This window comes from Muscardinus avellanarius (genome assembly GCF_963383645.1).
Source record: "Muscardinus avellanarius genome assembly, chromosome: 2".
Taxonomy (NCBI): Eukaryota; Metazoa; Chordata; class Mammalia; order Rodentia; family Gliridae; genus Muscardinus; species Muscardinus avellanarius.
In genome coordinates, this window is record NC_137787.1 from 27,455,500 (window position 1) to 27,483,089 (window position 27,590).

The window sequence follows — 27,590 nt, forward strand, 5'->3', positions numbered from 1 at the left end:
TGTCATTATTCTGTAGAAGGAATCAAGGCACTTTGGTGTCCTAATAATTCCTCAGCATCAAACCAACCACATAAAGAATGATAAGTTGATTGCCCTTTGTTTATTCTTAAAGTCACATCCCACACACTTCATCCCTTGACGATGAAGCATTATTCTCAGATGTGAAATGGATTTTTCCTCTCTTAAAACATCCTTAGCCTTCTGCTTTATTCCTTTCTAACGACATTTATCATATTCTTTTTGTATTAAATTTCCTTATCTTACTCTGTCATACCTAAGCATATTAGAGACTTCTTTATGACTGGTAGTTGTGCCAAAGAATTATTTTTTTGAAATGAGTGCATGAATTTTTTAGCCATGTGTTTTGCTATTATATAAATTTGCTGCAGAGACCACACATTCAAGATGAAGGGAAGAATAATTTGTGTTTGTGTCTGATGGGTAATCTTTTAGGGAGATGATCGAATGAAGCTTCCCAGTCCAAATGACAGCAAGTTCTTCCAGAATCTCTTGGATGAAGAGGACTTAGAGGACATGATGGATGCTGAGGAATACCTGGTACCCCAGGCTTTCAACATCCCTCCTCCCATCTACACTTCTAGAGCAAGAATTGACTCAAATAGGGTAAGAAGTCATAATAGACAAGCATTTCATTATTCAGAAATGAAAACATGCTAATAAATTGTAAGAACTAAAATTTCAAGACATCTATATAACTAAAATCCTTGTAATTTCTAGATAAAATACATGCCATCCTCACAATATACCATATTGACCATATAGATAGTACATTTTAGAAGACAAACATGGAAAATAAAATATATACTCTGATTTCAATGCAACATGAACTCAAAATTTCAAAAGAAGAAACATTTTATTCAACTTAGTTAAATCTTGAAGTTGAAATACAAACAGAAAACTATGCAATCATTTGAACTTAATCAAATATATTAAGAGAAAAACTGAATTGATTCTTACATGTAGATTTAAGTTTGGGGAAAAAACTTCTGAAAAGAACTTACAATTCATGATAAATATTAAATCAACTTTCCATGAGGAGCATTCTTCTCTAGAGATCATCCATTCCGTGTATTTTTCATTCATTTATATTTTAAAAATTCACTGATCTTGCATTCAACACATACTAGTATTTTTCATGACAGCATTAGTTCACATTTGAGATTCAAAGAATTTTGACATAGTTCCTGCTTTGAAGATGTGTCCAGGCTAATAAAAAGTGGAAAAGATATAGCATCAGCATATGAGACAGCCAGACAGGTACTGTCAGCAAGGATTCATTGGCTGTTATGGAGCACAGAGAAGCAATGAGTTTGTGGTTATAATCATTTTCTTCCACTAATGAGATATAAGCATAAAGCTTGATATTTTTTGTAGAAAGTTGTTTTTTTTCCTCTTCATCTTTCCTTCATCTCAGAACATTATCTGTGCTAATAGAAAACCATCTCATTTCTTGTGACCATTGTCATGAGAACATTTTCTCTTTTTAATTTTTTAATTCATGAATTGTATTCAGACATATTAATAAGATATAAGATGGTGGAGGCATACATGCTCATATCATCCAATTAGCCCTTACACAATTCCCACCCTATTCCCTCCCCATCCCTCCTCATGTTTGGTTTAGTGATCAACTTTGGTATGTTTGTTAATGTACATCATGTACATTAACTCCCTCCCATCCACTCAATTAGGTCACCTTATTTGCTCATGTATAGTCTATCTTTCTTTGTCTAGATTTCCTTCTATGACCCATATTCTCTCCAGCTTTTGCATATTAGGGAGAGCATCTGATTTCTTATTATTTGTGACTGACTAATCTCACTTAGCATAATGTCCTCCAGTTCCATCTATTTCCCTGTAAATGATGTAATTGTGTTTTTCTTTATGGCTGAGTAAAATTCCATTGTGTACATACCCCACAGTTTTGTAATCCATTCATCTGTTGATGGAGATTTTATCTGGTGCCATAGTTTGGCAATTGTGAATTGTGCAGCTATGAACATAGATACCAAACATTAGTTTGGTAGTTTGGTTTCCATTCTTTACCAGAAGTGGTATTGCTTGATCAAATGGTAAGTTTGCTCCCATTCTTCTGAGGATCCTTCATTCTGTTTGCCAAGTGCTTGCACTAATTTGCAATCTTGCCAACAATGTATTAGAGTTCCCACTTCTTCACATCCTCTCCAGAATTTGTTGTTGTTTGTATTTTTAATGATTGCCATTCTAGTTGAAGTTAGGTGAAATCCCAGGGTAGTTTTGATTTACATCTCTCTGATTGCTAATAATGTTGAGCATTTTTATGCATTTATTAGCCATTTGAATTTCTTCCTTCATAAAGTGTCTATTTAGTTCACTTGCCCATTTTTTGATTGGGTTACTTGTTTTCTTAGTGCTGAGTTTCTTGAGTTCTCTGTATATTCTAGATATATTCTATTTGATAAGTATTTGGCAAAAATATTCTCTCATCTCTTGGCTCTTGGTTGAGGCTCTTGATAGTTTCCTTTGATGTACTGAAGCTCTTCAGTTTCATGCAATCCCACATATTGATTCACCTTTTAGTTTCTTGTGCTTTTGGAGTCTTGTTGAGAAAGTTTTTATCTACCTATGTGTTGCGGTGTTGGGCCTATGCCTTCTTCAAGGAGCCTCCAAGTCTCTGGTCTAATTTCCAAGTCTTTGATCCATCTTGAATTGACTCTTGTGCAGAGTGAGAAAGTGAGATTTATTTCCATTTTTCTGCATATGTTTAACCAGTTTTGCCAACACTATTTGTTGAACAGGCTACCTTTTTTTTCCAGTATATGTTTTTGTCCCCTTTGTCAAAAATCAACTGACTGTAAGTGTGTGGATTTGTTTCTGATTCTTCTGTTATGCTCCATTGGTCTAAAACATTCAAAAAAGATGTAATCAAAGAAGACCTTAGAAGCCGGGTGTGGTGGTGCACGCTTGTAATCCCCGCACTTGGGAGGCAGAAACAGGAGGATCGTGCGGGTTTGAAGCCAGCAAGGCTGGCTTAAGAGACTCTGTTTCCAAATAAAAATATAAAATAGGTCTGGGAGTGTAGCCTAGAGGTAGAAGGGTTTCCAGGAACCCCAGTACCACCAAAAAAGAAAAGAAGACCTTAGAAGATGGAAAGATCTTTCATGCTTTCATGTGCATGGATAGACAGAGTAAATATCAAAATGGCCATACTTTCAAAAGTAATCTACAGATTCAATGCAATTCCCATAAATTACCAAGACCATTCCTCAGAGACTTAGAAAAATCAGTCTTTAAATTCATTTGAAACAACAAAAAACCCAGAATAGCCAAAGTAATTCTCAGCAATAAAAACCATTCAGGAAGAATCACAATACCTGACTTTAATCTATACTACAAAGCCATAGTAATAAAAATAGCATGGTACTGGCACAGAAACATTTCAAATTAAATTAAAATTGACAGCAATGCTGGGAGTGGTGGTGCAGATTTGTAATCCCAGCATTCAGGAGGTAGGGACTGGAGGATCACAGTTAGGAAACAGCCTCAGACACTTAGTATGGCCCTTCACAACTCAGTGAGACCCTGAGACCTTATTTAAAAAAAAAAGTCATATTTGATAGACTTTTAAACTGAATAATAATTAATTTTTAAATATATTTTCACAGATGTTTTTGCACATGCCTGTAGTCCTAGTACTTGGGAGGCTGAGACAGGAGGTTGAAGGTTCAAAATCAACATGTGGTAACTTAAAGAGACCCTATTTCAAAAAAAATAAAATAAATAGAGTAGGGGTGTACCTCAGAGGTGGTATACTCCTGGGTTAATCCCAGTACTAACTCGCCCAAAAGAAAAAAAAAGAACTAAATATACTATTTACTGCTCACTATCCCAGAAACTCTAGCTAATGTTCTAAATACCTTTACAATATTTGTTCTTATTTTGAAATAAACATGATGGTAGGTATCCAATTAAATGGAAAATTGCAGAGTCTCTGTGGCAAGCAAATAAGCGGTACCCTCCTTTTAGAATCACGCACATTTTATTTTGACATTTCCCTAGTCCGTATCATATATCCTAAATATTTACACTCTCCCATCAAGTTTTCTACTCATGAACTATGAAAAGTCCGTGATGCAATCTCAATTTGGCAAAGTAAATCACTTCTGTTTATGTGTTCTAATTTCAAATAAGTTACAGAAGTGATTTCTTTTATAGTGTTTTTAATTTTTGTAAACTCCTAATTTATTTTGATAAATGATATCTTTAAAGCAATGAGTGATTCAAAATACAGCATTGGTATTTGTCCAGAAAGTTGATAGAAGTAAATACAAGTTATGCTTGAAAATCATCTCTTAAATGATAGCTGACATCATTGTTGTTAGATATGCTTTTACTATTATCTGAAATATTTTTTCAAAATTAAGTACCTAAAATGTTAATCCAGCATATGTGAAGCTATTTAAGTTTTGCAAACTTTAAGTTCTCTGCCTCCAGCATGTTGAGGGTTAAGAGTATCTCTCACAGAATGTTGTGAAGATGAAAGTTATCTGTGATCACTTTGTGCATTGATGGACCTAGGTAGATGCTCCATAACAAGGAACTAAATAAAGACTCACCAAAGTCTTTATTTATGCATTGGATTGCCAGTGCAAGGAAGTCAGCCACTACCATGTGTGCTTTGGCAGAGACTGAATGGCAGAGGAGAGGGAAAGCTTCTTAGGGAGAGAAGGGAAGGTGTCTGGCCTTGGGAAGCTGTAGGCAGGACAACTAGAAGTGATGGGTCCAACGTGCATACTTGCCTTTCTCTGGTTGGTTAATAAGAAGCTAGGATGAAAATTAGGGAAACTCACACTCATGGACCAAGTTATGAACATTTGGGGCCTGTTGTTTCAGAGTTATTGTTTGCCTGTTGGATTGTTACCACAGGTATCCCTGTGGCTTCCTACAAAGCTGACTTATAGGAGACTGGCTTCCTAGGCTTTTTATTAGAGATAAGAACCACCGTCTACTGGTCAGAGTTTTATGTTCATTTAAGATCCAATTATCACCCCCTTGTATATTAATTATGTCAGTAAATTTTAGGTTTCATTGTACCATCTTCTATCTAGACTTATTTATTTTAATTCATACTATTTATTTCCTAGTAAATATTCAGTACCATTTTGAAAATTTTGCATAATTTTTTTTCTTGTTAAGGTGAATGTTTGGCCTTATCTTTTGAGTTACCTAGATTCATATTTGTTTGATATAATAAATTATATTTAATGCAACAAAATGAATGAAAATATCAAATAAATCAATATGGCTAAAATATTTTAGCTTTAGGGATACTAGAAAATTTAACTTAATTTAATGTCAAAGCTTCAATATCTTTTTACAAAGGCAGGCAGGCATGGTTTCAAATGTTGAAGAAATATTCAGTCATTTGTGATGCATAGTTTAAAAAATTAAACACATCATCTATTTTAAAGCATATCACCTCATAAATATGCTCAAATATTATGTGTCAATTTTCTTTTTTTAAGAAAGCAAGTGTAATCAGCTAACTCTCAGCTATCCAGGCAGGAGAAGACAGAGAAATTGTAGTTTGTACACACTAGTTAAGTCAGAAATCCTTCAGGGCTCAATAATTGCAATTTAAACTTTTCTCCACCTTAGCCTACTAAGAAGTAACAATAGTTATAAATTTGCATTATCCATTTTTAGTCCACTTTTTCGCAACAAGGATATGTAAATAAGTTGTAACATGGACAAAAATGTAGGCAAAAATTAAGATTAAGATAAATGAAGACATTTGACGTCTCAAAATTTTGATTAATTTCAAAATTACTGAATATAAGTTGAATATTTATTTTCATTGCTAAGCAAATATGATTCTGTATATTTTAATTTATGACAATATCTTTTTGCCCTGAGATTTTTCATAACTTTATTAAGAATAGTCTGATAATGTTGCCACACGTAATGCGATTACTTTTAGCTTTTATATGAATTCCTCCCCTTCTAAAAAACAAAAGGAATACAAGTAACCCTTTGGTTTCCCCACAGGACTTGTGATATTGTGCTATGTTTGCTTTTAAACTATAACTAAAGTAGTAGAAATTCAAGAAAAATGATAGTGCAAAAGCAATAGATGTCATTCTCAAAGATATCTGAAGATTCAATTGCAACTAGGTTTGTTTTTATACTTTAAAATATCAAAATCATGACCTCCTAGATGAAATAGTAATATCTACTGACACTTATTGCATGTTCACTGTGACCTAGCTACATACCAAGTGCTTTAAATTAACTCTATCACTTTTATTTTACAAAGTTCTATGAGAGAGGTACTGATGTTAGTCCCATTTTATGAGTAAGTAAACTGAGTGGTGGAAAGTTTAGACAACTCACCAAATTCCTAAATAACAGAGTTTAGGGAAAGTTACTTAGTTTAAGTTGCTATTAACTTCATGCTACTGAAGAACTTCCCAATCACCAAATGGTAATATGGATAAAGGAAATTAAATTGGAAGTCAAGAATCTCAGATTCTCGAACCACCTCAACAATATTGAAAGATCAGTCATATCACTTAATCAGGTTCAGAGTCTTCACTGATAAGATTAAACTAGGTCATCTGTTTGTTCTTTCCAACTTTAAAATTACCTTATCATGGAATGACTTTTCAGAATAACAATTTCATTTTGTAGATTTTTATGTTTCCTTCTAAGGAATATTTAATGACTAAAAGCATTTTGGGTTACCTATTATACAACTGTTCCTTTTATGTGATCATGTGTAGAGGAGAAAACGCTTTAGACAGAAGTTAAGGATGCATCTCAAACCTACATGATGCAGTTTGAGAATGCTGTGATGACATTAAAGGGTTACTCTGGTTACAGTTTACCTAGGATCAATACCAATTTTAACAAGAGCTGCTACTTTTTAAGTGATTGTGGTGTCAGGATATTGGTTTTACATCTGGTCCTCAATGTGTCAAGGTCATCTGCAGTTTTATGATGCTTGAGGGATTGTATGGGTGGGGCATTATTTTGTTTCTTTTTTAATCTACTAAACCCAAAGAAGGATCTCTTCTTAATAGGAGACTTTGTATCACTAGCTGTTTTTTGTTTGTTTTGTTTTATTTTTGTCTAGATGTATTCCTCATGTAGTCTTTTAAGATGGTTGATTTGTCATAATCAAAGAGTAAATGAATTAACATATTAAATATATTTTATAGATTAGACACTGTGTTAGGCAGTGAGGATAGAGTTGGGAAAACAAAAGTTCTACTCTGGAAAAAGTTGCATTCCACTTAAGAAAATACTATTCTGAGAGAGAAATTCCAGGTCTGATAGGAAAATGACCAAAGAAAAATAATCAGCATGAGAGGTTAGAGAAAGTCATTTTAGCTGTATCAATATTGAGGAATAAAGACAATCAGGCTTGGAACAGATCTGGTGGGGCAGACCTGAAATCAGTCAGAAAGAAGGCAGAACAATACAAAACCAAACAAAATTCCCAAGAGGAACAAAAATGTGTTTTTCATCTAATTTTAAATCCTAATTCTTGTAATATTTCTATGTTGCACACTCTTGAGAACTTTTATCTGATCAGATGATGTAATATAGGCTTCCTCCCAATTTTATAATCCCAGGATTTTTGGTCATTATTATAAAGCCCACATGCTGGCATGGTTTTGAAATTTCTTGCTCCCCTTTAATGATCCAATTCAAAACAAAATTCTCTTTTTGCCTTCCTGGAAAACAGTTTTCAAATTTTAACTTCTTTCTCTCCAGTCACAACTCTAATCCAGGCCCTTATCACTTCATAGAAGTTACTACAATGTGTCCCTACCTGATAACAAAATGTAATTATTATTACTATCATTATCATTTTTGCAAATGGGCTCCATTTCTATGCCTAGTGTTTATAATGTACTAAAGAAAGATAATAGTAAAGAACATCCCCAGTGCCTGATCATTCCATCCTTCTTATTCTTTGCCCTCCGCTTTTAGAGTACACTTTTCTATTATTTTCATCAATGGGATAAACTTGAATGATATATATTTTATTAGAGCTATCTTCACATGATATATACTCCTATTGTCACTAACAGTTGAATGATTTTTGAACATTCATCCTAGGAAATGCCTTGGTCATTTCAGTGGACCAGTCACTGCAATTTATTTTCCACTCCTCTACAGTTCACATACACAAAACTGCCCAGAGCTGCAGGCATCAGTCCAACGTTGATCTCTTTCAAAATATACATCATGTTGGTGATTTTTGCTTTAGTGTGGAAGTATGGATGATTTATTTTAACCAAGAGCTCTCACTTTATGTATTATAGATCTGTCTCTTTTTAAAATAAGAGCACAAGATCCAGTAGTACTCATTTATTCTTCCAAGATCTTAGAAATTATTGGAATATCAAAATATTTTGTTTTCTGATTTTTTTTTACCAACCACACATTTAGAACTTCTCAGGCTATAGTCTGGAGAAAGAGTATAGGTTGGTAGTAAATTTTTTAAAATTCAAAGATAAAATAAAAAATATGTTATTTACATGAAGCTCTACAGTCACATTTGCACAGAAATACCAGTCTTCCCTTACCATATCAACAAGATAATATTCTTTCTCTCATTTGCTACTTTTTGTCTTTCTCTCGATAATTTTTTCAACCAGATATCCTCTCAATAGTAACATAACCAGTGTACTTTGTTCTGGGCCTTGGTATGTGAATGAACTTTAAGCATAGGAATTTGTACCACTGTGTTGTGATTATGCTATTGTGGTATGAGGTACATGCATAAGGAATTGTGTGCTCAGGCTGTATCAGGACTAGAAAGAATCTACTTTCTAGGATGAACTCTCATTTTACAGATATGCAAACTGTTTTGGAAAAGATAAAACTCATGGTCCAGTGTCTTTATGCATCTAAGAGAGAAGTGGGAAGCCATGGTGTAATCCAGGTCTCAGCCTAGTATTCAGTCCTCCCTTGGTTCTGTCAAAGCCAACCTCCATTGGTTCTGGTTTACTGGTCAGGACCACAAGTGTCTTGGTTTTAAACTGCAAGTCTAATGAGATTTAGAATCAGCTGGTTTAAAAGGCTCCTGCTGGGCATGCAATGAGAAGCCAGAGCTCCTGCTGATGTTTTGCCTCTCCTGTGTTGCTTCTGAGAGACTCCCTGTAATCAAGAGTTAATGTCTTAAGATCAAGTGGAATCTATGGAGCCAAAATGGAAGCAGCAAAGCAGAGAATATGGCGTCTGCATCTGGACTCTACGATTACGCACTTCAAGATGAAATGATCCTTACAACTGTAGTAGATGTTTCAAAATGTCCAAAGATAAGCCTAAATACAGTCACTATTTATTGATCACCTATTTCCTAGGCTGTGCTCTTTGCTTTTTACGTTTATAACCCTTTACCTTCACATCAAATGGAAGTAGAAAGCATTACTATTCCCATTTACAAAATAAAATCTGGAGAAGCCAAGCGTCCTCACTGAGATTGAAACCAGCTCTGTTTTGTCTATAGTTGATGTTTGTATCTGTCATTCTTCATTTGGTAAAAAGAAAAGTAAAAATCATGATAGTATTATTACTAAATAGTAATTAAACAAATTAGAAGCCTAATAATTACTGAAATGGTGGCTCTTTAAAGGATAGTTGGTATGTTGGTACAGATTTCTGGCTTCTTTATTTTTAAAATATATGAGACAATTTTTATAAATCCTTTCTTATCTACTAAATAATACTTTGAAAAATAATATCCACTTATCATCAAAGTCTACTATAGGAAGTGATGTAACTATAAAATCAGAAAATAACTTTAATCTTGTAACATTCACAAAAGCTAGTGATATCTGGGTGCTAGTTTAAAGGTTACAAAGAACTTTTATTTTCATGCCAGAATCTCTATTATGCAACATCTGAAATTCCTGACCTATTAAATGATTTGGTAACTTGGTTATGAGCTTGGCCACTCAAGAACCAAACCATTGTCAGGTCTTGTGATTCCAAACAGAATGACCTATCTATGAAATATTGGTTTACCTGAAATAATTTATTATAATTTGGTAGCTTCTTATAAATACTGGATTTGCACTGGCCTGAACACAGTCATACAATACCGTAACATGTGCTGTAGAACACAGCTTGTTGAAGCAGAATCTGACCTTAAAGAACCTTTCAGAGATCTTTACAAAACTATTTTACACTTGAGGGGTTGCCCGCCAACACCAGAACCTCTTTGAACAATCAGAAGAGCCTTCTTCCCCTCTTTGTTAAGTAGTGCTAAAGAGGAAAATCAGAGCTAGAAAAGAAAACAAAGAGGATGGACAATGACAGGGTATACCTGGATTTAGGATTTTAATGAATGTTTTATCTAACTCACTTAGATGGTTATTCTTTAGTATTATTGTCATGAGACTCCCAGCTCTGCTGGAAGATATTGGATGAATCTCATCAAGAAACCTATTCTTTACTGTGCAGGAGCTAGCAAGCACAATCGTGAGTTTTCTTCACTTTTTATGTAATAGAATTGGGACATTATCATCAACTTTCTATTCAGATTTTTGGGAGGTTATTTAATTTATGTGTGTACTTATTTATTTATTTTACAAATCTATCTTTGTCTGCCAGAGCTCCCTGTTCTGGCCAGCCTGTTATGCTGATTGCTTCTGCAGAGGCCCGAGAGAGAGTTATTCCATTTCATTCTCAATAAGGATTGATGGCATTCTGAGAGGCTCAGAATATCCTTTGATTACTCCGTGAAATGGAACAGAGAAGATGGCTGTGGGGGGTGGGCTTGCTCATCAGCTTCCCTTTGTGCACTTTCTGCACTTGAGCACACCCTAATCACAAGCATCTTGTGTTTCAGCCCCTTCCCTGACTCACCTGCCCACAGGAAAAGTTCCCTTTGCAGTTCGGAAGTCTGACATACCAGGGTTCTAAGAGAGGCTAATTGGTCCTCCATCGTTTTCACTTAGGCATTGTAAATGAATGGCTGTGGACCAGCCTCTCATTACACTTGAGCAAAAGCTGAATTGAGAAATGGATAGACCACCAGGAGGAAACATTCCAAATACTGTGACTCCATCTCTTCTGCAAACTGTTCTGCATTGTGATGAAATAAATACTGCAAATCAGAGTGGGAAAGAAATTGGAAGTTTAATCCACAACCAATTTGGTTTGCGTTTTCCAACAATAATCACAGACATTGTTTAGTAACATCCATACTTAATTGTTTTCCTTCCCTGGAGGAAAAAAAATGTTTAAAATTCTTAGCACTTTGGAGATGTTGAACTATATATAAATCACATTCATTCATAGCCTGGTATAGCCTCTTTTGAGTTAAAACTAGGTACTATGGTTATGACTTAGACCAGACTATGTTCTTTTCCAGGCCTGAAATGACTAAAAGTCACTCTTTTACTCCTAATAATTCCATATATTTAGAAGACTTTGTAGTTACACAAAGGCTAAATAAAAATAGGTGCTACCTATTATCATTTATCTTGTGCCAAGTACCATATTAGTTATTTAATCTTTTTTAGTTTATTTTATATCATAAAACTTTGAGTTTAGCTTTTACTAATTTTTACCATTATTATTTTCTGTTTAACTATTTTCTATTGAACATTCTTATCTATGTACTGCTTAGCATTTTATCACATATTATTTACATAGGTAAACTGAGGCATGGCTGTAAAGAAGTAGGACCCAGCAGCCTGACCTTAGGTGCCCGGAGGCTGCCCTTCTGTAGCAGTGTTGGACTGCCTTTCACTCCACCTCTGACATCCGTTGCTTTTTTATCATTGCTATAGAGTCAGTACAGAGTAATTTAAAGATGACTACACTAGTAACGAATTCTTTTTGAACTTCTTTATCATTAGATTTCTCATAAATGTTCATTTTGATCTCTAAGGGGTTGCCTGAATGATCTTCCAAGTAGCAGCTTGTTTAATGCATCAGATAAAAATTTCCACTTACTTCTATTAAATAATGACTAATTCGGGCAAGTAACCAAAAATGAAAAAAATTCATCCAATCATGTGTTCACTCATCAAACATTCATTTAGGTAACTATGATGTATCTGATCTAATGATTACCTACTAAGGCCACATTTAATCCTGCCTTCAAAAAATTTACAAGTAACTAGCCAAGAAAATACAATGAGAAAGTGTTACAATAGCAACAGAGAGAATTCACAGAGATTATTAGGACAAATTTGGGTTTTTAAGCAGTGATATGACAAGGTCAGATTTGCTTTCTAGGAACAAAATTCTGGCTGCTTTTTTATATGTGAACTAAAACAAAGAGACAGAAAACTTCAGAGGACCTATAACAGAAAATTTATAGAAAGTGATGGTTCTGAGATTGAATGAATAGGATTTCAGTAGTAGTTGGTTAGTGCAGAGTGAGATTCAGTGAAGTCTAAGGTGACACCAAGTTTTCTAATTATACAACTGGGAAGATGTTAATATGATTAGTATATGGATATAGAAGAGTAGAATAAGAAAATAGAATTAGCATTTTGGAATATAAGTAGATGTAGTTATTAGTTCATAAGGATGTGTCTAGAGCTCAAGTGAAGTTAAGTCATGATTGGAAATCATTATTATTTTTGATTCATGAAACATACCTTGTTAGCCTTTCTGAAAGTAGCTTCAGTAGAACACAGAGCTGGTAGAGAGCAGAATACATTGATTAAGGAGTAAAGACAAAAGTGTGAATCTCTTTGAAAAATTCCCCCATGCTAATGGAAGAAAGACAGAGTGGAAACTCAGAGACGGGGATGGGTCACAGGAAGTTTTCTAGAATAATGGGAAAGGCACAGTCTTAGAGAGGAGTGAACCAAAGTAATCACAGAAATAATGGAAAATGATAAGAAAAAGAACAGAAAGAGAAAAGGCCAAGAGGAGTTAGAGGAATATAAATTCTAATCGATCTGAATAAAATTTAATCACAGGCAAAAAAGCAGTACTTTTGGCACTTGGGAATTTAAAAACAAACTTTTTAACCCATGTCAGAGGGGAGTTTCCCTGTCCCTCAAGCAACAAGTAAATTTTATTGACCTAAAATTTACATATATAAAGACAAACTACTTCCTCATTTTTTTTCCATTTAATTCATTGTGGAGAAAGTGCTTATAGAAACGATTTAGTAAACAGGCTTTTATTTTTAGCTTGCTTTGTTTTAGTATACCATGGGATCAGAGGTCTGACTGCCTGTATTTAAACCTAGACCCTGGTACTGATTTGTTGCATAAAGTTGGCCACTTGGCCTCTCAGTTGACTCTTCTCCAAAATGTGGATGGAAATAAAATCTATCATTTATGTGTATGGGGGACTCAGTGCAATCAGATAGGATCCATAGATTCTCAAAGTCTCTGATATTGTCCCCCTGGGGAGGGACTGCTGGAGCCCAGTGGGGCAATAGTAGCTTGTTGTGCAATTGGGCATATTTGGCTAAAATTAAAGGGGTGACTAAGGGTCTGGGGGCAGGGGATTCTGAGTATCTTTTTGTTTTTTGAAATTGGAGCAGTAATCCAGCAAGTTTGAGAATCTGTGAATCTGAGAATCTGTGAAATTGACAACTCAATAGTTGCTAGTTCCAGTTCCCTTATATGGTACTGCTCCCTGCACTAAATTGATTTTCATCCCACTTTAGATTTCCACAATTCAGTTTTTCATTTTTTGAATAACAAAAATAACTCATACCAAGACTTTATGAATGGGGTAGGTTTGATTGAAAATAGAACTGGTAGGCTAGTTGAAGGGTCATATTGTAGAGAGTGTAATATTCTACTATCTCTTTTCTTTACTCTGCCTCAGTCAGCTCTGCTTCCCCACAAATTCAAAATTCTCTCTCTCTCTCTCTCTCTCTCTCTCTCTCTCTCTCTCTCTCTCTCTCTCTCTCGTATACAGTAATTTTCTTTCATCTCTGAAACCTGGACATTCAACTCTCAGCTCACTCACTAAGGACTCACTTTACCAAGGTGTTTTTTTTTTTTTTTAAATTTAACAAAATTAATGCCGGGCATGGTGGCACACGCTTGTAATCCCTGCGCTTGGGAGGTACAAACAGGAGGATCGCTCTGGTTCGAAGCCAGCCTTGCTGGCTTAAGAGACCCTGTCTCCAAATAAAAATATAAAATAGGTCTGGGAGTGTAGCCTGGAGGTAGAAGGGTTTCCAGGAACCCCAGTCTCACCAAAAAATAAATAAATAAATAAATAAATAAATAAATAAATAAATAAATTTAAACAAATAAAAAATTAACAAAATTAGTTGTATCTGAAGAGATATTTTAGTTCTGTTGTAATAACAAGTAATGATAAGTTTTCCATGTTATTATAACTTTCAAAATAAATTGAAGGACACTGAAGGACTCCAAGCTTGTTGACATTTAGAGGCTGTCCTCTTTGTTATATAGAGAGCAAGATGGCTGACCAAGAAACAAGAGAAGAGGCAGGTGTTAGGAAAAACTGGCTAAGGCTCAAAGAAAATGCTATAGTAAAACGTATGAACAAAAACTAATGAGGGAAGAACGGGGAGCTGGATGGGATATGGGCATGCAGAAGTACACAGAGAGCTGTGTGCATGTATATTTTTAATACATTGAGCCTCACTATGACGTGTTTTAAAAAGTGTGAACTAGAAAAATGAGGTATCTTGTAATCCCAGAATTTGGAATGCTGAGACCGGAGAATCACGGTTCGCAGACAGCTTGGCTTCCTTTTGAGGCCCTTTGTAACTCAGTGAGACCCTGTTTCAAAATAAAGAATAAAAAGTAGGGCTGATGTAGAGCTCAGAGGTAAAATGCCCCCTGGGTTTCATCCTCAGTACCACAGAAAAAAATGAAATATCAAGAAATTCACTACAAAGCAAAAAAAAAAAGGGGGGGCCAGAAAATTGATTGGATTAGAGAAAGAGATCAATGAAGTGAAAAAGTAAAAGACTGTGATTAGAGAAAAGGATTTTGTTTTTAATTCATAAAGGAGGATTTTTTTTTTTTCCTGGAGATGTTAAGGCATAGCCATAAGCAGTTTAATTAAGATCAAAGGCAAGGTGAAGACTCAGAAACATGATGCTTAGGTATTCACTGGTGTTCCTGGTGAGAGATTGAGAGTGAGCCAGACATGGCTGGGAAATCTGAGTGACACTAATGAACATGGGCAACCTGAGTGTTGCACAGGGCTCCAGAGACTGTAGATATCAACACAAGGATAAGGACTCATGATGTAAACAGATAGCAGGAGCTTCAAAAAGAGGAGGCGGTTGGGTGAATTTTAAAGAGCTGGAACCTCACAGCATGTTAACCCTGGCCCTGATGCCTGAGCTAAATTGAATGGACATTCTCCACTAAAGAGGACTTTCCAGAATGCTAGATTTCTGATAATGAGTAAAATTCAGGCAACACTTTCAGAAACATGGGCAGGTATGGGTGGGAAAAGATCTAGGTTTTGTGAAACCAGATGCATCTGAAAGAGGGCATTGATGGAGCTTTTTTGAGAAAAAATGCACAAATATAATTTTTACTGCAACAAATTTTATAAACCATGAAACATGAACCTATGACTTGGGCTTCACTAAGGCTTGGTAGGGTCCTATAATTAAAGGGCTAGAAACCTAAGCCTCATTACTCAAGGTAAATTCACCTCAGGGTAGAGATTGGAAAACATATAGGAATCAGGGCTGGCTACTGGAGTAAATGTGCTCCTGGTTTCAAAAAGCATGTTATCCAAAGCTTCCTTTAAGACTTGTGATATTTATGACCTCCAGACAGATGAGACAAACCCTGGGAGTTTAATATAATAACAAGAAACCCTTTATTTATTGTACCTCCTTCCTCCCTTCTGAAGTACGATGGTCCAGCACATTTTAAAATTTTATCTGTGGGCTGATAAACATTTTATGAGTATTCACCTGGCCCTGCGCTTGGGATGAGCTGCAACTTGATTTTCCTCTTCTCTTGAGCAGAATTTCCAAGCAGGAAAATGTGAAGCATTTCAAAGCCAATAATGCACAGCCTGGGCTTGTGTCAAGCTCTCTCAGAAATGTCCTCTCCTCTTGCATAATTGACATTCAGTGTGCTTTTGTGTGGCAACAGACTGGAGAGGAATCCGGAGGTGCTGCCAGTGAGCTCAAATCACTTCTCAGTGCTTTCACTTGAGCTTTTGGTCGCCTTTCAATAAGACTTTCAGAGATTTGCCTGAAGAAGGATGAAAATGGCCTCATATAAGTTATTTTCCTGGGCAAGGATATCTAAACATAAGTTTATTCAAACCAAAATCTCAGCTAGTAGGCATCCTTGCGAAGTTTAGATAAGCAAATTTGGAAGAGATAAGAAGGAGCAGCATACTGATATAATTGGTTGGTTGTCTACTGAAGGACCTCATTATCTCAAAAAATGACGCTAATAAAGAAGATATGGTTTCCAAAAGTTTGGGGCATATGTACAAAGGTGGAAAACAACAAAGGTTCCTAGGAGAGTCTGGGCTCCCTACTTAAGACATGGAAAGGAAGACAACTATATTCCCCTTCATGATTAAGTAATATTTTATTTGTCTAAACATATGTGCACCATGGCTTAATGTTTTCTTAGAAATGATAATAATTTTGGCCAAGTGTGGTGGTGCACGCTTATAATCCCAGCAATTGGGAGGCTGAGACAGGAGGAGTTTGCAGACAGCCTCAGCTACTTAGTGAGACCCTTTGCAACTCAGTGAGACCCTTTCAAAATAAAGATTTTTTAAAAATAGGCCTGAGTGTGTAGCTTAATGGTAGAAGGCCCCTGAGTTGTTCCATCCCCAGTACCATATTATTATTATTATTATTATTATTATGGTATTAATATCATAAAGAAAAATGTGGCCTAGGAAATACACTGTTAGCATTTCTCATTTGTCTGGTATATATTTTAGTTTGGTGGTCAGCGATAGAAAAATTAATGTACAGAATATTTACAAATGTCTAATCTATTACATTTTTCCAACTCCAAGTCATTTATTAAATAACTTTAGGGATGCCAATTTAGGGATTTTTTTCCTTAAAATTTGGCTACTTTCTTTCCAAGATGTGGGTTTCTTTGAAAGGTTTATTATTTTCAAGAAGCTTTAGATCTCAATTTATTAAAGAGGTGACACACAGCAATTCCGTTTCCACCAAAGGAGGCAGGAGAGTTCAAACACTTCCTGCATGACTATGTGTCTCTCTTAATGTGTCAGCTTTCCCGGAGAAGACCAGCAATCACAGGAAAGAGAAATTCAATCTAAGCACATGTGCAGTTCCGAGGGTTTCTCCTTGGCCGGTTGACAATGTCTCAGCACGAACACTGAGACATATCTTATTAGAAGTCTGTCTGGATGCTTTGAAGTGTTCACTAGAAGTGATTCAAGAAAATCAAGGCCAACATATACTCTACAGAAATGTGAATTTCTAATACTTGTGTGCCTCGCCCTCATCATCCAAAGAAAACCAAAGTAATAAAGATTTTATTTCAGCTGATCATCAACTCTATTGGTAGGTCATTCCATTAATTTATTTCAGTAAATTAAGGATTTTACTGGGAAAGGTGTGATAATATACATCTTTGGTGATCAAAGAGTTTAAGGAATCTTGCTTTGATTTATTGCTACATTAAGAAAAGCATAACAATTTTCATTTTCAAAGAAGTATTATAAAATGATTTTAAATGATGAATTTATCAATATACCTTCAAATGAAACTTGTGAATTACTTCTCAGTATTTTATTTACATCAATAACAGCAATCATTTTTTGGAGTTGTTTCAAGTAAAACTTGTAATAAAAATTTAAAAAAATAATCGCTACCATCACAGAAAATCATGAATTTGCATGAATATTTTTATTCTGGTGAACAAGAAGTGTATGCTTATTTGGCTTATAGCATTTAGTATGGCTTTGTGTGAGACTCTAAAACTTCAGTATGCAGCTGTATTTACTTTCTGTTTGTGTGTGTGTGTGTGTGTGTGTGTGTGTGTTTTACTGGGTTTTGAACTCCAGGGCATTCTATCACCCAGCTACATGCTCCCAGCCCCTTTTTATTTTTGTTTTTTTACTGTTAAATACAGTCTCTCCTGGTTGCTGAGAGTCTCACTACATTGTTAAGCCTGTCTTTAAATCTCTGATCCTCCTGTCTCCGCTTCTCAAAATACTAGTATTTTGAGCACACCACCATACCCAGCTCATCTATATTTACTTTTACTTGAGAAAACGTGTTGTACATTTACAGGTAAAATTATTTTATTCAAAGATATTTAAGAAATCATGAGTGTGTATAAGCCTGGCATGGTGGCAAAAGCCATCCCAGCACTTGGGAGACTGAAACAGGAGCATTACAGGTTTGTGGCCAAACTAAGCAACTTAGTGAGGGCCTCAGACACTTAGCAAGACAGTGTTTCAAATAATAAAAAAATAATAGAGGGCTGGGGGTATTGCACAGCTGGGGGTATTTCACTTGGAATTGTACTCAATTCCAAGTGAAATTGAATGAAGCAAGCAAGGCAGGCATTATCATTTCCATTTTACTGATAAGGAAACTGATCTTCAAGAGAGACTAATCTCTAGTAGCAGTGTGGTTGCAAGGCAATGATTTCTTCAAATCAAGCATTTTTCCTTCAGCTTTGTCCATTTCTAAAGATGCCATAAAATTTTGATTCATAAATTTTGTTGACTTGTAACTCTCATTTTGTATACTATTCACTAATAATTACTTAAATATAACTTTAGGCATTTAAAATGTAAAATATGTGCCTTAGTGTGGAAATGTAAGTGGGTTTCCACACTTCTATAGAAAGGATACATTTTGCGTCCTCTTACAATCTTTATTCTCAAGGTCTATTTTTCCTGTTGTTCTTAGTTAACAATATATTGTATATATGTGTGTGTGTGTGTGTGTGTGTGTGTGTGTGTGTGTGTGTGTGTTATTCTTCAGGGATAAATCTAAAACCTGATTTTCTAGGCTTCCAAAGTTTAAGGATGGAAAGATAGTTAGATATCTAAAGTGAGTGTTATTAAACTAGTGAGAAAATCCTGAATTTCTCTATGTGAAATGTCATTGTATTTGGAACCACTCACTATGTGTAAAAGTAATTTTCAAAAGTTCCCTTCAAATTAAGATTTCAAATATCTCAAGAGTGAATGATACAGATAGAAAAAGTGAATGTACTACCTGAGATAGCCATATGTTTGCATCTGGGTTAAATTTCAATTTAGGATTCTCCCTATCTGTAAAGTGAGTATAATATATGTGTAACATATATATTGACGAGTGCTAAAATCCCATGTTCTTTAAACCATATCTGATTGACTGAGTGGTGTCCCTGAGGTTCTGATCGATACAACTATTGATGGCATTGGGCTTAAGACAACTATCTATCCATCCTTTGATTCATCATATTTTACTAAACATTCATCATGACCATGCTACTGTAATTTAGCTAAGTTTCAAAGATATGATAGTAAATTAGAGGGAATAATCCTCTAAATAGACTATCTAAAACAGGAGGCATACTAAGGAAATAAATAATTAGGATACAGTTTTCTATTTAGTCACATGGGAAAATAATGGATTTTTGATGAATATTTGTTAAATCTATAATTCCATCTGGTCAGGATAATGATAATCTTGCATGGAATCAACATACAATTAAGGCAATAAAGCCAGGGAGAGCATGGAGGAACAAACTAGATGGGCCTTGGTAAGAAGGCGTGGTCCATAGTGGGGTCTGCTGGTAATTTATTTGAGGAGAGAGTAGCGAGGTAAGGCTGAAGAAACTGTCAAAAGCAATAGTTACCAAAAACCTTCATTGGCATAAGAAACAAAAGAGAGGACTTGAAGTTTTGTAGACAAGGGAAAGGATCATGGATATTAGATTGGAATGAAGGAAGATTTCAAGATGGAAAACAAGTATAAGGTTATTACAGTACTGTAGTAAAAAGTTTATCATAATTTAAGATTATCCTATGGGCCTGTTTTCCCTGGTGAGTACTGTTTTACCCCTGTTATCCTGGCATTGTTACTAACAGCAAATTCTTTTATCCACAATGTACCCCATTTAGAGTGATAAATTATATAGCAGTTTAACAAAAACTATCATAGGGGTGATTATGATGGAAAGAATGGTTGGATATAGAGTTATTAAGGCATTTGAAAGAGTAGACCTTGGGCGCTTAGAAACATGAAATGAGAGGAGACATCAAAGATAACATTAACATATTTGGCTTGCACAAATGAATGTCATTGTTATCACTCACCAAGCTGGGAAAAACAAGTAAATTTAATTTTTCTATGGGGAGGGGAGATGGTCATTTCTGTTTTAGACATGTAACTTTGAAATGCCACCGAACATTCTAGGGAAGGTGCCAGGCCAGCACTTAATTATATGTGTTGGAATTTGTATCCAAAGGAATTTGTATTCAATGTTACCTCATGTAGGTCTGTCACGGTTCACTAAGATCAATTTGAGAGAACCCTTCAAATTAATTTATCAGACTAAATGGATGCCTTCTGGCCTAGCTGAAGTCAAGTCCCTAAAGAGTATAAATGAGAGAAGATGCTTCGGAAGATCAGATGCTGACCCAGAATGGTGCACTGATGAGGGATAAACAATACAGTTATCTTTCCTGTAGAACCAGAGTAGAATTAATAGGATTAGTAGTCTGTTAGGGAGGAGCAAAGAATCATGGAGCTGGTGTCATGGCACACACTTGCAATCCTGTTACTTGGAGGCTTTGACAGCAGGATTGCAGATTGAAGGCCAGAGTACAGTAATTTAGTGAGACCCTATTTCAAAATTAAAAACAATATAGTACTGGGGTGTGGCTCAAAAGTAGAATGCCCCTGGTTTCAATCCCCAGTAGTAAAAAACAAAAACAAAAAAATGTCTTGGGTCTGACATTCAGATATTAATTTTGCTAGGGAAATGTTGAGATTAGATATTATCTGTTCCCGAGTTTCCCCCAAGCTGCTCCTGACTCAGGCACACATGATCTAAGAAGCCCCAGCAGATTGTCTTTCTTCCATAGTAAATGATTAAAATAATCATTTTCTAATTATGCCTCTTTAGTAAGTATCCTTGCCATCTCAGTACTGTGGCTGAAAATGGAGTGTGCTTGGGTCATCTCTGCCATCGATGCCAAATTAGTTTCTTTAGTTTAGGGTCCATTTTATTTTTGTTTGTTTCTTTTTAAAATCTTAACTATTTTAGAATGTAAAAAGAAATTATTATAGCCATGATCCTAACTAATCTAGTTTACTATGGCAGCAAACCACATAAATGGGAAACTAAGAATCCTTGGTCATTTATTTATTTTCACTTTAGAAAATTCCAAAGTGGTTCATAATTACATGCAGGAATGCTTTGCATATTTTTCTCCTTTTTTAAGTATGCAGCACAGTCATATTTGGGGGCTTTTCAAAAATAGTAAAGCTGCTTAGGCTCTGGTTAACAAGCAGCTCATGGGGAGAGCTTTTTCTCTTGGGGTGCTGCCTTCAATCTGATATTCATTTTGGCTCAGATCAGTTGTAAATACCAGCCTGTTTCTGTGAAATGTAACTGGTGTTTGCTCTGGGCTGATGGGACAGCCATGTGCTGTTTGCTCTGTCAGTAGCTATATGCGGGTATCCACAGTACATTATTCAGATCAGCTCACACACACCAGCTGTCCTAATTCCAGGTGGACTATAAGAAATCTTTTTACTTACAGCAACAGCTGTGCCACCTGGTAGCTTAAAGAGCAGTAGGCGGGTGAATGAACCATTGTTACAAATTCACTTTTCATCTGGTAAACAGTTTGCATAAACTCACATAACTAAGGATATTTCCAACCTGGTCCACACTGAAATGACAGGAACACTGAAAGAAAAACTCTCTGTATTATGTTAAACTGTTTGCTTGTCTCTAATAACTATCATTTAAAGAACTGATTAAAATCTACATGCAAAAATTAGTTTTATACAATTCACACTTCTGTTTCCCTTGCGATTTGTTCTCCCTGCCCCAATACACAAGCTATGCTCTTTATATATATTTTCTTACATTCTTATCCATAGATTTCTTTAAATACTATCATTGTTGCTTTGTCTATAATAATAAATCTTCCCAAGCTTGAAATAACTGTTAAAGAGAAGGTTGAATATATCATTGTTGGCTTATTATTTGCAAGCAAATAAAATAATTCTAATCACAAACAAGTACATTTAATTGGGAATCGTGTACATGGAGTTTTAGTGAACAAGATTTGCTGATAAACAATACTCATTTATGAAAATGGTAAAACCCAGGCAAAAGCAAGCTCACGAATAAGCTAACAGCTTGCAAAAGAGAATGAGTTAGACTGAACAGATTAAATACGTCTCTCTTACTGTGTTTCAAGCTGCTCATTTCCTTAGTGTGTGTACACATAGACATATGTATGCACACATATTGCACATACACACTGAGAGCTTAAAGCTGTTTTAAGTAAGCCTTTACCAGTAGTATAAGAGGAAGCATATCCAGACTGTGGCATTACATTTTAATTTATAAAGTGATGGCATTCAAACTCAGAGTATTTGTAACCTTTTTTTTCTCATTTCATTCAAACTTGCCCCATAGTTTACATATTTTAACTATTTTTATATAATCCCTAGACATTATCTAATGATACAGACAGACATAGATATAGAAATAAACATTATGAAGCTAATATTATATCTGGTGACAATAATAAAAATATACATGTTGATTTTTTAATAACTGCCTTTTATAACTAGAATATTTAAGTAAAATATTTCCTCTCTATAGAATGCAGCCTAATTTGTAAATGAAATATCATTTTTAGCTGAGCATATAGCACATGCCTACAAGTCCAGTACTTGGGAAGCTGAAACAGAAGGATCACAGGCTTGACACTAAGCATGAGTAATTTAGTGAGACTCTGTTTCAAAGTAAAAATTATAAATTAATTAATTAATAGGGCTCAGTACTCTATCTCAGAGAGATAAAATTCATTTTATATATAAATAATTCTGATAGTTGGAAGTGATCATCCCTATTACCTGCCTTATAGCCCTATTCCTCTTTTTTGAATAAAATGAAGGGCCTAAGACACTAAAAATGTTATTAAATGGTGCATGATAGAGTGAAAGATCTTCAAGAAGCAAAATCCTAGAGATAGAAGGATTTCACGCAACTACTTATTTTAGGTCTATGAGATATTTATTTTCAAAAGTTACCCAACCTAATTCATTGCTTATGTTCCAGGAAAAAAGTTCATCAAATACCCTCCGAGAGTGGGAGAAACACTCAAGCAGGGGCAACCTTAGGGTTCCTTTGAAGAATCAGTAGCCTATACAATAAATATGTGAGCAGAAATTTTATTTTCTTCTCTTAAACAAAGATATTTCAATTGGACTATATGTTTTTAATTATATGTTTAAAAATGAGAAACAATGATATTGTCTTTTTACCTGAAAATAATTGTTGGAAGGTCCTTGAAATACTTTAAAGTCTTTATTTTAGCATTAGCTAATAGCTAAGTGAAAATTAAGAAAAATACTTTATTATTACAACATGCTTCTGAAAAAAAAGAAAGAAAGAAAGAGAGGGAGGGATGGAGGAAGGAAGGGAGGGAGGGAGGAAGGATGGTTAGTTACAAAAACAGACTGTATTAGTCCGTTTTGTATTAATATAAAAAAATACTTAAGTCTAGGTACCTTATAAGAAAAGAGGTTTATTTACTTCATAGTATCAGGGGCTGAAAATACAAACAGCAGGAACCAGGTTCGGTTAGGGCCCTCCCTTCCTGCATCAAATCATGACAGACAGAGGGCATGACAATGACTGAAGTGCATGCAAGAGGGAGAGATTAGTGGCCAGATAGGAAGAAAGAGCTGTGAGAATGAACTGGGGAATTCACAGAGAACTATGTTATTCCTTTCCAAGAGTGATGCCCCCACTGATCAAAGGGCCTCCCACTAGGCTCCAGCTCTTAAAGACCTCAATATGGCTCCACTGAATGCCAAGCCTCCATATGAACTCTTGGTAGACACACTCATTTCATATCCATACCACAGCATCAACCAAATAAACAAAACAAAATAAAATTTACAACCGATACTACAGTGAAGAGCTAAAATCCATATGATTACTGATCTTAGAAAAAGTGACAAAAATCTCATTCTTTATCTTGAATAAGACTAAGGAATGTTGACACTAATGTTAAATTGTTTATACCCTTTCTTTTTTGACTGTGCTAATAGCATCCTTCCATTGTACCTAGTAATACTGCTCAGCGCAGTGCCTCGAAGCAGAAAAGTGTGGAGTGAGGAATTTTCAGCTTCATTTCATTGACTCATCTGGCCATGAATATTTTAAAGGGAATTACATTCTTATTCTACTAATATTTGAAGAAATAGAAGAATTGCTTCCTGGGGATACAGTAGCTTACATAACCTTAGTAAAGCAGGAAAAATAATTTATTGCATATACTAAGAACAATAAATCAATAAGCAAAAAAAAAAAAGAGTGCTGTCATAGAAAATGTTTGTGTTCTCTGGTTATTTAAGACTTTCTCTGGCTGCTTCAGGGCTGGCTTTGCTCTTGGCAAGATAGGTAAATATATTTATGTATAATATGCTTTCAGAATATAAGAAAAAATGTTAAGGTAAAATCAAAAACATATATATATATATATATATATATATATATATATATATATTACACATTTAATTAACTTTTAATATTTTAGTTAAAGTTTTCTTCTTTTCAGCTTAAGTCCCTGCAACTAATTTGAATTCAAAGGATGGTAGGACAATATGGTAAAACATTGTCAATATTTTATGCCTAAGGCTAATGTGCTTCAAATGCCTCCTTGAAATTAGTTCTTTATTAAATAAAGAAGATGCATGAGCTGGATTTGGTGGCACAGGTCTGAAAGCCCAGTATTTGGAAGGCTAAAACAGGAGGATTGTGGGTTCAAGGCCAGCCTCAGTAACTTAGAAGAATGTTCCTGGATTTAAACCCTAGTACAGAAAAGAAAAGAAGAAGAAACTGTGAAAATTTATTTGAGAGAAGAGTTGAGGCATAGTGCAGGGGAAGTAGGGAGGGAAAATAAAAGACATAATAGAAATAATGAATTCATAATCTGCATGATCCACAATGGAAAAGTAATGTACTTGTGTACTGGGATTCTGAGTCACTATCAATGGCTATGTGAAGGTAAGCTTCAACTTCTTTGATCCTCAGTTTTCTAACTTGTAAAATGGGAGTTGTAATTTTCAATAGTATTATTTACCTTGGGAAGTTGTAAGAATAAATAAAACCTCAAATAGCCTGTGGTATAGTGGTATATAGCCATTAGTTCCCTCTCCTATTTCTGTTTCCCTGAGAGTAGTCCTATATCAATCTATGAAACAGAAGGAACATTAGAAATAGGTGAACTTTGAGGCCTGACACAAAGTACAGTTATTAATGTTTATAAAAGTACCTCTTTTTTATACTTTGGGAATTCTGTATTGACTCTCATTCATGATAATTGATAGCATTCACAGCTCCTTTTATTAAAAATTCTTTTAGTAAATGAATAGATAAAACATATAAGAAAGATTAAAGGCTCTAGGATTAGATTAGATAAAGAATGAGGACCCAAGTCAGTTCCTTCAGCTTGGTCATAAGGTCATTATTGTTTAGTGTGGTATGGTATGGGGTGTGTGTGTGTGTGTGTGTGTGTGTGTGTGTGTGTGTGTTTGTATGTCCCCAGTATAAAATTTTCCTCAAGAAAGAAGAGACCCACTTAATCAAATAAAATTTAAAGGTAATTAAATCAATACATATATAGAAGTTATTATGTGTAATAAATTTAGAAAGAGAGATGGATGGATGGATAGATTTAAGTCAGCTGCTAAAACCTCAGTAGGCTTTCCCCAGGCATTATTGGTTTGGGCAGATATAGATGGACACACTTTGTTTTCTTCTGGTTGCTCTATGAAAAATGATGTTTCTAAATCTACAAGTTTCAAAACACTGGTATGTGAACTCATTTATTAGAAGAATATAGTTAGAGCCATGCATCTGGAATTATACCTCTAGTACAAAAACATTGTCCCCATGGGGCTGTCTGACCTGTGGACATGTGGTAACGTCCATCACAGTTTGAGCTCATATATCTGGGAGGGTAAAAGGTGGAGAACCCTTGAAAGTTACTATGCAGAAGTGTCTAGATAATAAATTAGTGCTGATGGATTAGCAATGTCATAGAGACACACTCTCTTTTACTTAAAAAGATTTAGAGTATCTATGGACCCTAGAAAATACAATCCTATATTTGCTTTTGAGAGTAATAATTATTTAAAATAAAAGTAACTCATTAACCACATTTAATTTGGATAGAAAATAGGCATTAGACATTTATTTTTGTTTCTTGCAAAGATAGATTTATGTGATAATTTTTAAAATATCACATTCCATCTGGTTAACCATTTAACATTTCTCAGAAACAATATTAAATTGATGACTTAATACAAACAATACAAATTTAATGATACATATATTAGAAATATTATATACATCATAAGACAAAGGTTCAAATATTATTCATTCAACTACAAAGTAAATTTTAAGGTATAATGTATTTAAAATATATTTGACACTGTATGTATTTGTTGACACTTGCCTTCTGCATAACCTCTGGCATTTGATTCCAAGTTAATCATACAATGTCTTAGTGATGTGGCCACAAAATTAAACCCTGCTCTCCTTCATCCATCACTCCTACAAATCCGCCCACCAGGAGCGAACTTTGTGTCACCTGCCAGTTCATAACCCACCTCTTTCTATCTGTGTCCTGCTGACAGTAAATCCCCTCCTCAGCTAATTGAACAGATGCACCCAGCGCTGCTTCCTAAAGATCCACAAAGCTGGGCTTTGATGGACAGCAGAAAGTGGCACGCTACTAAAACAAAAGCCTTTTAGCTGAGAGCACTGCTTTGTTCTGCTCAGAACTTTAAGGTCACTCCTGCTCATTCTAGCTGCTGGGAGGATCTTAATTTTTACTCAGCCAACTCACTCGCAGCTGTCATTCTTTCCAACAGTTAAGAGTTCAGCTCCTGTGTGTGAGGAATTGACAGAGAGGGGAATGAGAAGGGGCTGGTTGCAAACTAAAAACGGCAAAAACAAGTAAAAATCTGGCTTGGCTCTGCAGTACAAAAAGTTATTTTCAAAGCCTATAAATTATGACATAGTGATTAACATGTAATTTAAATATATTTAAACAACAATTATATCACATTTCCATCCCAGCTAATTGGCCTCACAGATGTTCCCTTGAAGCCGCATTGCCCTTCCAGGGGGAAATGAATGAGGTGCTTTTTATCATGGAAAACAGATAAAAAAGCAAATGGGAAAAAATGGAAACAGAAGCATAAAAAGCAGCCAGTAACCCTAAAAACAATGAATGCTAAAGGGTTTTGCTGAGCATTTTTCCCATTTTAATGTTGAAAACAGAGAAAAGCATGAAGATACTCTGTTACTGTGGTGCTATTTGGCAGTATGTCCAGAGATGGAATTGGCAGGTTGTGACTGAAAGGCTTCTCAAAG

The 27,590-nt window shown here is 35.1% G+C and overlaps 1 protein-coding gene across 2 annotated transcripts in view; it reads left to right on the forward strand.

The window, feature by feature from the left end:
- The window catches only part of ERBB4 (erb-b2 receptor tyrosine kinase 4), a gene marked incomplete at both ends in the record, with an annotated part of 1,174,461 nt that overhangs the window by 1,135,389 nt on the left and 11,482 nt on the right, over window positions 1-27,590 (forward strand). For both annotated transcript variants that reach the window (XM_080689981.1, XM_080689982.1), the window contains one exon: window positions 454-624. In XM_080689981.1, coding sequence (XP_080546107.1) covers window positions 454-624 — 171 coding nt within the window. The remainder of the gene's footprint in view (window positions 1-453; window positions 625-27,590) is intronic.